This window comes from Lissotriton helveticus, chromosome 6 (genome assembly GCF_964261635.1).
Source record: "Lissotriton helveticus chromosome 6, aLisHel1.1, whole genome shotgun sequence".
NCBI classification, from domain to species: domain Eukaryota; kingdom Metazoa; phylum Chordata; class Amphibia; order Caudata; family Salamandridae; genus Lissotriton; species Lissotriton helveticus.
In genome coordinates, this window is record NC_136067.1 from 1,102,494,993 (window position 1) to 1,102,507,552 (window position 12,560).

At 45.8% G+C, this 12,560-nt stretch overlaps 1 protein-coding gene across 2 annotated transcripts in view; it reads right to left on the reverse strand.

The window, feature by feature from the left end:
- The window catches only part of MTLN (mitoregulin), a 39,321-nt gene extending 34,686 nt beyond the window's left edge, over window positions 1-4,635 (reverse strand). The window contains exon 1 of one of the 2 annotated variants that reach the window (XM_078646941.1): window positions 4,256-4,635. In XM_078646941.1, coding sequence (XP_078503067.1) covers window positions 4,286-4,456 — 171 coding nt within the window. In that variant the 5' untranslated portion in view covers window positions 4,457-4,635 and the 3' untranslated portion in view covers window positions 4,256-4,285. The remainder of the gene's footprint in view (window positions 1-4,255) is intronic. The other variant, XM_078646940.1, reaches the window with a different exon arrangement.
- Between the last annotated feature and the right edge of the window lie 7,925 nt (window positions 4,636-12,560).

Consider the following 12,560-nt stretch of genomic DNA (forward strand, 5'->3'; position numbering starts at 1 on the left):
ATGTCTCCAGGACCAATTGTCACAACCTTGAAAACAGCTGGGTTAAATAAATGGGGGGGGATCTCTGGGCAGATTTGGGCCTTGTAAGTTGGAATACCTTAGTACAACTCACAGATGGACAGGTGACAAGGTTTAAATATTACCAACTATCCACCTGGTGGTCCAGTCAGAATATGCAAAGGGAGAATGATACAGAAATTCTCGATGCAATTGGTAGAGTGGGGAAATGGGTTAAAGAGCTTTCATTTTGGTACAATTTGATGATTAAGGAAGTGGAGAGTAAATTGCATTCCGAGATAATAAAGTTATGGGGAAATTGTATATCTGAGCCCCCTGAAGTGGTTAGCAAAGGTTGGCTAGATTCCTTTTCTCTTTCTCAGAGGTTAATTAAACCAGCCAATTTAAGACGCAACCACTTGTTTACGGCTTATAGCTTACTGGACACCGGCCAAGCTGCATAAGATTACACGAAATAATTATTACTGTCCTCGCTGTAACTATAATGCTGCTGATGATATCCATATTTTTTTAGAATGCCCACTTATTCAAGAATATTGGAAAGCGGTTTTGGATTTTGTGGGCGAAGTACTTTCAATAACCCCTATTTGCTCTCGCCAACTTATCTTTTTTGGTCTGCTGAAAGACTACAATATTAATAGTTTGGATATCCAGTTTATTTTTTACATAATAGCTATTGCAAGGAGACAAATTTGTATGGAGTGGAAGTCGGTGTCTCCTCCGAGATTTGCAGCATGCTTGAAATACATAATGGAAGTATGTAAAATGGATTTGGCTGGCACTAGTGCCAATACTGAGAATGTTTGGTCTAAATTGATGGTCTGGATAAATAGGTGAGCGGTCCTGTGATTATGCCAGAGGTTGTGTCGGTCCCGTCCTCTTTCAGGCCTAGGGCGCCTAAAATAGGCCTGGAGGAGTAGGATAAGGAAAGCAGCCTACCTCTGGGGATCCCTGTCTGCTATGACACTGTTTCCAGGGCGGACTCGAAGTAAAACAACAATGTAAGAGGCAACAGTGGGACCCACCTAGAGCACATATATTCTGGTGGCATATATGAGGACAAAAAAAAGAAAGAAAAAAAAAAAAAGACGGGCTTAAAAGGAGATGATCAATGTGACTGCTAAATGATTGTCACAGCAGTCTTTTGAAGAAAGACTGAATGGGCATGATTGAGAGAAGCATGGATAAGGATGCAGTGGCAAACATTACTGACACCCAGAAGATATGAATCAGTAGAAGAGTATAGTGGGTTTACATAAGAAAAGATTAAAATTATGTAAGATCAAATGATCTGTCATGGACAAAAAAAGTGATCATCAAGAAAATTGATGAGAAACGGAGTTTGGGGAGGTGGGGAAGGGGGAGGGAGGGCTATGAGGGGATAAAGGGAGAATATTTTTTTATTTGGAATTTAGATTGCAGTGGAACATAGATGGTAAGCAGCAAGGTATTTACGATATGACAAATGGGGACTGAGATAGAAGAAGTACTATAATGTTTGATGTATGCCTTGTGGAAAAAAAACAATAAACTACGTTTAAAAAAAAATATCAAGAAAATTGATGAGAACATAAGGACATTTGCAGAGACAGACTTAGTGATATTTGTGAAAGCTGACCTGGAGAAACCACCGAAAGACGGAAGGAAAATTGACTGATAATGCAGAGCACACTGTAGTCATTAGGGAAATCGACCACATAAAGATCATCAATGACAGAGGTTGGATAACATGTGTAGCGCCAATGGTTTTGCTAGGCTGGACAGACAAACAATAGCAGATGTTGGTCTTGGACATTGTGTGTTCTTTCAAAGCTTTGCCTGAGAGATAAACAGGCAAATGTGACAGTTGATTCTCAGAACTGAGAAGGTGGTTTGTGTGGAGAAAGTGGTGTCTAAAAGACTTTTTTTGAAAGTTACTCCATTGTGAAGGGTTTCCAGAGATGGTAACCAGTTATGTTTTGCCGTTGGTATGACATGATGAATTTCTGAAGATGTTGTAATCAGTAATGGTTTGCAATCGGTATCCCCTGAAATGCAGCAGTCTCTGAGTCTTTCTAAAGTGAATTAAACGTAGGCTGTTTTAAACAATCCACAAAGGTGTGCATAGCTAGAAAAAGTTACCTTTTTTGTAGAAGAGTCAATATTGATGTATTCAATGAGTTGAACTAATTGGAAGAAGCAAGTGCAGGAAAGCATCTCGGTATGCAGATTATTGCCAAATTATGTTACAGGAGTGAGTACTTTTGGGAATAGGGAAAGTGGTGTTAGGAGTTTTTGTGTTAGCAAAAGGTTCAACAGGCATGTGGAGAGACAGCAGAATTGAGCGCCTGTAGGAGGAAGCGTACTGCAAAGGGATCAGTATGAGATTAAGTAAGGGACTAAGAAGAACTATTTGTCAAAGGGAGATATGATTTAGATGAGGTGCTAGATTTTGAGGTTAAAGGAAAATCATAATGTAGTAGCACAGTATACCAAACTGGTTAACGCTCTTTGCCGTATGTGGGTAGCATCCACATCAGGACTATAGGCAAGTACAGCAGCAGGCATTCTGCCCTGATCAAATATTGGGTACTCTGCTGATGGTTGGTTCATCCCATGCAGAAGTGGAGGTCAAATGTGAAGAAAGGGAAACAGGGAATGCACCAATAGATCTTCAATTCTGCTCCAGAAGGTCAAGAAAAACATGTAACCACACCAATGGTGATTTTCAGTTTCATGTGAGTTTTGATTAAGGTTGATTGTGAATGGTTTAGGACTAAAGAATCAACACCACAACCAGAAATCGACAGCCTGCACACAAGAGTCTCTCTGGAAGCTTCCTGTGGACATTGGGAACACTGCCGGTTGGTCATGCGAAAGGTGACAAGGATAGTCAAGTAGTAGGCAATATCCTATGTTAGTTAAGGGCAGTTACACTATTTCATCCAACACTCTCTGGACTAACCACAGGAGTAGCAGCGCAGTGATAGTACAGAATAAGTAGACCAATATAGTCTGTTATGTTACCTTCTAGGTTCTATGATGTACATTAACAGGAATGTTCCAGCATTTCCTAAGGAATATACAATTCATTGTGGCAACATAAGTTAGTAATTGTCATTTTCTTCTCCGTCCATGTAGGTTCTTATCTCTTTGGCCAGGCGATATTCCCGGCTCCACTAGAGGCTTCCAGTAGACTTCCTGTGCCTATCTGCAGTCAAGATTCAGTTGTAGCCGGGCAGGGTTATAGTTTTGTGTACCTGTCTGTGTACCATTCTTGTGGCAACACGTAGATGTTCAGAAGAGAGTACAAAATTAATCTAATCTAAATACTCAAAAATATTGATTGGCTTATCCATTATTCTTGGCCTCTGAAGTAGTGTACTATCCGTACGCCTCTGGGGCAGTATGTGCAATATAAATGTGATTACAATAACATAATGTGTATTTGTAAAGCGCACTTTCCCCGTAAGCGACTTGGAGCTGAATAACAGATGTTTATTGGTACCCAACGGTACTCATTTAATCGACCATAGAAATGCTGAGTGTAGCCGCCAGGATTTTAACCTGTGACCATGAGGCCAAACACAGGCCCCTACAGTGGTCCCTATGCAATGCATTTACATATTTAAGCATGAAACATTTTTCAATTATTAAGTGACATGCAAAGTAGACAGTGTTAAAAGCACGTAAACTTAGTAATATGTGTGTGCTGGGTTCGGGTAATGGGAAATTACTGTGGTGTGAGAGAGAAATTGGGTACAAGGTGATGTTTATCTTTCGACACTAGCAAGAAGGAAACCGGTATCGTCCCTATTAAGTGAGAAAATGAGTTAGGGTTGGCCAGCAATGGTCAGGCTGAGTCGTTGCAGTCTGTGTTACAAGGGATGGAAGCTTGGAGTACAAGGTGGAATGTTATGGGTTAAACTAGCGGCAGTTAATGGGGGCATTGGAAACCATAGGTGTCGGTAGTCTTTAGGAGCAGCATGGATTTGAACTGCATTTCTACATCAAGTCTGACGATATACGGCACCTATTCACTTTACACCAGTTCCAATGGCTTAATTGACTACAATCTTTCCCACCGGGGAGTTTCACTTTTTCTAAAACCCTTGTCATATACCACAGACCAAACCTGTGACTAATGGGCGCAAAGAGTTACCAAAACCTGCCCGGAAGCATTAGAACACGAGCCACTTTCAAAACACCGCACTCCTCTGTCCCGGACACACATGATGCTCACTAAGGGTTTATTTACTTTGGGGAGACTCGCCTGTTCGAGCAATGTTTAGGAAAGGTCGAGCTTCTTCTGGGTCTCGATGAGTTTGTCATGCAGTCGCTTTCGTTTCCAGTCCAAGAACCTTCTACGCTGGCGGTTAGCTTGCCACCCCACCAGCACCCCTGAGGCAAAGGCGAGAGTTATGGCAAGATACAGGCTGCGCTCCGAAACATCACCCATGGCGGTCCCTTCTGTCTAGGAGCCCGCCTACTGTCGCGCCGAGCGCCCGGGCAGCTTCAACTCCAAGGTCACCGAACACGGTTCTACTCAAACGGCTGTTTGCATACAAAGTGGCAGCTCACAGCGTAAAAGACAGCCCGGAGCTCACCGCCATCTTGGAATGGTGCCGTTTACTTTAGTCACAACGGAAACCTTGTAATTGAATCAAAACTAATTCAGGCGTTGTCATCATTGCGTCACTTAGTAGAACTCGCGCATTTCCCAGCCTTTTAATTATTTTTAACAAATCTTGAAAGCCGTAAGTACTAGATTATTGTGTCCTTTATTTGCCTTTTCACGTGTATGACTGCGACACACATAGGCACATCTGGGTCTCAGGAGTTCGAATAGTACAATTAATTACAGGAGCGACAACAGCATGTTTTATTTAAAGTTCGGGACGACGCATGTCCGACCTCACAGTGACACATCAAAACAAGAATTTGCAAAGCTATAGGACACGAATTTAAGCTACTGCCATTGTTAATGACAATGCCTTTTATTTATGTTTGGGTTTTTAAAACATAAATAAAAGGCATTGTCATTTACAACACTAATAGCTTAAACTCTCGCAAATGCAAGACCTATCACATTGCAAATGCTTGGGGGCAGATTTATGATAACTGGCGCATCCCCAGGGATGCGCCAGTTATTTTGCGCCGCAGCTCCGCCACCCATGGTGCGCCGCATTTACAATGCGGCGCACCATGGGGCAAAAACGGCACAGATGCGTGACGCATCTGTGCCGTAAAGGTGGCGCATTGCTGGAGTTGCGTCGCAAGCGCGACGCAGCTCCAGCAAGGCTCGGGGGTGCTCTATCTGTCCAATGCTGCGTCAAGCCTTACGCCTGCTTCAAGCAGGCGCAGGGTTTTGACGCAGCATTGGCCTGAAAGTGACTGAGTGAAATCTTATAGATTTCACTCAGCCACTTTTGCGAGGCGCACCTGCCCCGGAACGCCCACCCTGCGCCGGAACGCCCACATGTGGCGCAGGGCTTTACAACGTGACGCATCTGCCTAGATGCGTCACGTTGTAAATGGGTCGTAGGGATGCGCCACGTTTACGCCGCAGTTGCGTGACGCAAACGTGGCGCATGACCAACATAAATCTGCCCCTTGGTTTTTTTGGATCATGTGCTCTTTCCATAAATTATCTGGCTTGTCCACATCTTGGGTGCACTGCACATCCTAGAAAGAAGCAGGCACTAAAGGGTCTTTTCTTGAAATGTAACCTCTGTACTGTAATGATGAGGAATACCTCGAAATGACATGTGCCAGGCTGGGAGGTGTTAAGCAAATACTTTTATTTATCTCAAGAGAGCGCCGGGAACACGTCCAAGACGCTCGGCAATCGGCTCTCAAAATGCCTCTACAAAATGTCCGCCGCGCTCTACATTATCTCGTGGAACGCAACGACTAGAGCGCGACGCTACATATCTCCCTTCTTTATATAACAATGACAACACATAAAAATCTCTCCCTCTAGGGTCCTAGTTGTTTCCCTTCACCCAGTTCATAGTCTCTGTATTTGGCGGGCCTCACTATGATTCTCTCTGCCCGCGTATGTCTTACCGGAGTGGAAACGCAACTCCCAAAGTTGCTCTCTGCCTGGCTCGCCAGTCCCCTTCCAGTTCCCTTAGGACTCTCTCTCTCTCCACAGTCTCGCCAGCTTTTTCCTGATGTTCCCCTGCCATAGGATTGTCTCCATCTTCGAACTCGGCTCCTCTTCCTTCTGCTCTGGAGTCTTCATCTCCTCCGCTCGACAACTCTCTGTCTGCAGATGAGTCATGACCTTGTAGTGTCCGTGTTCTTACTTCATTGGTCCACTGCAATATCTTGTTGCACTTGGACATGCGGTCCTGGGACCAGACATTTCCGTCGTTAAGCAATGCCGCTCTGTCGTATACCTCCTTTACCTGTAAGGGCTGGCTGTATTTGCTGTCCCCTTTCCTTCTCAACTGGGCGAGTTTGTCTCTGACCCACTCTCCTCTCTCTAGCGCAGTCTCTTTCACATTGCGTCTCTTATTGTAATGCTCTGTGTATATTCTTTGTACTTTCTCCAAGTTGTGCTGAACTACTGCTGGGGACCACTTGCTCGTGACGGTCTTTTCTTTCCACGCCAGATTGTCCTTAGTGAATGGTTCACGTCCTCTTAGAATTTGGAAGGGACTACACCCAGTGCCAGTGGGTGTGATACGGTAGGCCGACAGCATGCTCCGTACTTCCTTCTCCCAATCCTTGCCCATTGCAATGGCGGCTTGCATGGAACCCATTATGACACGGTTAAATATTTTGGCTAGACCATTGCCGGCAGGGTGGTAAATGGACGTGTGTTTTGTCTTGATTCCGTTCCGCTCCATGTATTTGTACCATTTTTCCGAGGTGAATTGGGGCCCATTTTCACTCAGGATGGAGCGAGGTATGCCTTCTCTGAGAAAAGTGGCTGTCAGAAATCTGAGGACTGTCTCTGTGTCCATCTCCTCCTGTATGTCTACTTCAGGCCACTTTGAATACCGGTCGATGAGAACACACACATACTTCAGGGTTCCCTGTGCATCCAGTATTGGCCCCAAAATATCTATGGATACTTCCTCCCAAGGGTTCGCCGGGTTGTCGAATTTCCCCAGTGATGGTCTTAGTAGGGTTTGAGACTTGTCCGTTCTCTGGCACTGGTCACATTCCCTTACATGCCTTTCAATCTGGAGGTCCATTCCCGGCCACAAGTACATCTGCTTGGTTCTCATCTTCGTTTTTACAATACCTAGGTGACCTTCATGTAATACCGCTAGCAGGTGAGGTATCAACAACGTTGGAGGGACCACTTTATCCCCTCTAAACAAGAATGTCCCCTGATCTCCAATGGACAACTCCTCGCGCACCTCAAAGAATTTCCTTAGTGCTGTACTGAGATGTTTCTTTTCGGGCCATCCCTGTAGTAGGAAGTCTTTGACCTCTTTGATGTCCGGATCATTTCCATAGGCTTGTTCCCATTCTTGACCACTTATCACCTTCTCCGGGTCTTCTGCGAAAGCCACTTGCACTTCGTCTTAGCCTGCGCTGGTCGGTGCTTCTTCCATGGCTGAGGCTCGGCTGAGGTAATCAGCTACCTTATTCCTTGCTCCTGGGATGTACTCCACATCATATCTGTAGTCTAACAGCTTCAGAGTCATCTTGGCAATGTGGGGTGTAGCACCAGCGTGACCACAGGACGTGAGTAATTTGACCAAAGGCTTATGGTCAGTCTTGAGCTGGAACCTTTTGCCCCATAGGAATTGGCAGAATTTCCCTATTGCCCACACCACAGCTAGCATCTCTTTTTCTATGGCACTGAATTTTTGTTCTGTTGTTGAAAGGGACCTGGACACAAAACTGATGGTCGCCATTTCTCCGTTCTTCCTTTCTTGCATCAGGACTGCCCCTAGTCCTTTTTCGCTTGCGTCGGTGGTTAATATGGATTTCCCTTGCGGATCATACCCTTGAAGAGGTACTGCTTTGCTGATGTCTTCCTTGATTTTCTGGAAGTCTCCTTGTGCCTCTTCTGTCCATATAAACGTTGTTTTGTCACGTATGAGCTGCCTCAGGTGGTGCGTCTTGGTGGCAAAATGTTGCACAAACTCACTGTAGTATTCGGCCATCCCCAAGAACGGCCTCACATCCTCTTTATTCTGCGGAGCTGGAGCTTCGCATATCGCTTTTACGTTAGCTTGTTTGGGTGTAATTCCCTGTTCTCGTATCTCGTGACCTAGGTAGGTAACTGACGTCATTCCGAACCAACACTTTTCCCATTCGGCCGTCAGGCCATTTCCTTCCAAGACTTGCAGCACCTTTGCCAGCTTTTTGTCGTGATCCGTTTGCTCCTTGCCCATCACGAAGATATCATCTTGGAAGTACTGTACTCTCTCTATGTCTCTAAACAGTTTGTGCATACGTTTTTTAAACACTGCCGCTGCTGACGCTGAGCCGAAGGGCATTTGGCGGAACTGATAGCATCCGAAGGGTGTTATGAAGGATGTCAGTTTCCGGCTCGTGTGGTTTAGGGCTATCTGGTGATAGGCCGACGTGAGATCAATGGTGGAAAACCATCGTATCCCCTTTGTTTTTGCCAGCATTTCTTCTATCCGGGGTAACGGAAATTTCTCCACGACAATGCACTTGTTCAGTTCACGTAAGTCCACACATAGACGAACCTTACCATTGGGTTTCATCGCCACCACCAATGGGGCCAGCCACTCTGAGCAGTCGATCGGTTCAATGATCCCGTTGTCTTCCAGCCTCTGCAATTCTTGTTGTACTGCGTCCCTAACCGCTATGGGTATATTTCTTATTTTGTGGGAAACTGCCGTGGCATTCTCCTTGAGGTCTATTTTATGCGTGAATTTCGTTAATTTGCCCACTGTTCCTCCGAACACTGTGGGGAACTCGATTTTCATCCTCTTGAAGTTCGGTTGATGCTCTGTGCTGGTCATCAATACCTGCTGTCTCCTCCTGGGTTCAATTGTATGCCTAAGTCGCCTTGATCCATCCATCCTAGAACAGACGGACCCTTTTCTGCCACACATAGTTTGCACTCCGCGCTGCGATCTTTGAACTCGAACTTCAGGACTCCAAATCCCACTATTGGAATGGGTTCCTCTGTGAACGCAACAGGCCGTATATCTAGGGGTACCAGGTGCGATCCCAGACTAGGTTTGAAGCTTCCGTTCCACACTGACTGTTGTACAATGGTGTACGGGGAGCCCGAATCCGCTACCATTTTGATCGGTACCCCTCCTATTACCATGTCACATTGTGGTTTCTTGGAGCGTCTGCAGTCAATGCCTAGCACCTGTTCTTCGATGCACAGCACATTGTCCTCTTCGTCCTGTCCTCCTTCTGCTTCATCTCCCGGGTCTTGCGTTACGTATTTCACCGTTGGTCTCTTTATCTTGCGGCGACACACTTTTTCATAATGCCCTACGATCCCGCAAAACATGCATTTAGCTCGGAATGCAGGGCATCGTTTGTCGTACGCCGCGTGGGACGGGCTTACGCATCTGTAGCATGTATTTGTGCTCTCCTTGTTCGGTCTTTCTTGTTGTGTGGGCCTTGTATTCCATTTGTTTTGCGCCTTCCCTTCCGTTGCCATTGCCTTGCTTCTCTCCGGTGGTTCCGCCTCGTCAACTTTATTTATTCTCTCTTCGCTGCGTCTGCGCATCTTTTGGAAAGTTCCGCTTTTTTTACCATGGCTATGACTTCCTTCAGGGTAGCGTCTCCGTTCACCCATAGTTTGTCTTGGATGGCTGTGTATGTCGTGTGCATGACTATTTGGTCCTTTATAAACTCATCATGCTGCTACATAGTCGTCTATAGATTCACCTGTCGCTTGTTTCCTCTGTTGGAAATTGTATCTGTCTATGGACATGCATACTGCCGGTCTGTAGTGGTTATTTAGGTCTTCTGACGCGTGCCGAAACACGTCGTCGTCCGCAGCTTGTCTTGGGGTAGGGACTAGGTTCTGGAAGACCCTAATCCCTTCTGGGCCTAAGTTGTGTAGTAATATTCTCTTCCTCCTCTTGCTGGGAAAGACGTCTCCGCTCTCATCCTCCTGGGCTTCTAAGTAGTTCATAAAGTATTCTCTCCAATCCTCCCACTCCATCAAGGGTTCGCCTGGGTTGGGTAGGAATAGTATGGGGGTCGTGAGTGAGGACGCTTGCGCACACATTTTGGCGCATCTTTCTGGCGCTGCTTCTTCTCCCCTGGGACTGCCTGGCGCGCTTGTACTTCCGCTGTGTGTTTGGTTCGGTTGGGGCTCAAGGGCACCCTCCTCTCCACGGTGCGCTGTTTCTGCCAGGGCCCTGGCTATCTGATAGTCACTTAGTAGGTGACGGTGCTCCTGGTGGGGCGATGATTCTTTGTGCTTCACTCCTTCCCTTGGTGGTGGTTAGTTCCCCTGTGTGAGTGCTTCGCTGGATGGTGCGCTTTTGTGGTGCCTGGTCGTGCTCCGTGGGGGTGGGGCTGCCCTCCTCCCTCTTTGCTCTAGAAGGTGTTCCTGCCCCCGGTTCCTTGGTTGCCACCTCTCAGGTCACTGCTGTGGTTGCTTGCCTGTAGAGGCGATGTCCTCTGCCACGCTCTCTTGCTGCTTACTTTGTCCCCCAATTCACTGTTCCTCGTGTCCTCCTGGTGTATTTTCCATTTCTGGTGGGTCCTGGAGTCTCCTCTTCTTTAGTCGCCACTGTAGTGATGAGGAATACCTCGAAATGACATGTGCCAGGCTGGGAGGTGTTAAGCAATTACTTTTATTTATCTCAAGAGAGCGCCGGGAACACGTCCAAGACGCTCGGCAATCGGCGCTCAAAATGCCTCTACAAAATGGCCGCCACGCTCTACGTCATTGCGTGGAACGCAACGACTAGAGCGCGACGCTACATGTACGTTAAGTTTATTTTACTTTTAACCATGTAAGATGTCAGTCGTCTCGTCTGTAACTGTCTACCTATCAAGGCTATCTACAATCTTTATAATACCCCAACTTGTATGTGCTTTCACTGCACCTGTTTGGCTCCACTTATGGAAACACTTCCACGCATGCCAGCAAACCTCTTGAACACTTTACATCTCAGCCTAAGAAGTGCCTGTACTGCCAGGGAGAAGACTTCACCAGTAGATTGATCATTCAGAGAGTAGGAAACATGCAAGAGGTGGGAAAAAAACGAGCACTTGGATGAGCTCTAAATAAAGTCTAAGCAAAACAACAATGATATGGGCACAATTTAAGCAGACGAATCCCCTTACATGGATGTTCATCAGAAAAGAAAATGTTGTTAAATTATTTCCTAAACACAAAATAAAAACTTTCTGCAATAAAAAAAAATGCCAATAACAAACCTTGTTGTTAAGCATTTTAACTGAACATTTCAGGTGGTATTCGGCAAACTTACCTGAAAAGTACACAAAGGTGTCAATATTACATATATTGAGAGTCTGCTGATAAATAATGATAAAAAACCAGAAAGGTCCCTTGACACGCTCTCGGCTACACCTAGGCACCAAACGACACAACCACTTGTACAAAATGATCTTTTAAAAAGGAAGACTGATTGGCTTTTCTAGCGCTCCTTCTGTCTGAAATAACAAGGCACATGGCCTGCAAACATTGGGACAGTCAGAGCTTTGTTTTGAAATGAAAGCAACCAGTGCAAGGGCTTGTCACATGGTCAGTTCTCCAACTCCCATTGATTGCTGGTCTCATGTGAGGTCTGCCATAGCACAGTGGACATGCTACTTACTTGCCATTTTCACTCTGCATGGATACCTCCAGCGGCTGTGTAGAATCGCACACTTACAAAGGCACTGCTTTTGCTGCGCGAGTCCACATGTGCAAAAGTTGGGTTAAGTCCTGTACTGTAGCCATGCCAGGATCAGGCTATTTCGTCATTGGAGTGGTGAGGACTAAAACAAAGTCGCATGTTCAAGCACACCTTTCGTGTTGAGGGCATGTCTGTCACAAAATCCAGAGCACTGGGGTTACAATTATAGATTAAAAGGAAATGATCTAATGGGTTTATGGTCAGCTTTGCAGATTTTGAAATGAGGGACCAAGGATTGTGTCCTGGCGTATGCACATTTTGAAACGAGGGACCAAAGATTGTGTCCTGGCGTATGCACAATGTACAATATTGAAAAAATAGAGTTTGGCGAGCTGCGCCAGAGAAAAGAAAGGCGAGGCTCGGGTGGGAGAGCAGAGAAAGTGGGTTGCAGCAGCTGGGAAAGAACACAAGAATGAAAGTAAAACCAGTGCGGTGCTCGTGAAATAGGCGCCGCGCTGATAAAGTATGTTCACAGTTATTAAAAAATGCGAGACCTATGGTATTGAAAAGAAGTGTCCGCCATTGTCCCAGCTGCCTGCAGGAAGAGAAACTCAATGAAGAAAATAGTGCTTACAAGACTAAATAACACATACATTGTAACAACCGAAGTGAAGGGGCCAGTAGCTATGGAAGGTTACAAATGAAGACAAGGTGGTACAAAGGAGGGATTAACAAGCCTATTAATCAGATGCCTGCATTTACGAAGGACAAGAGCACACA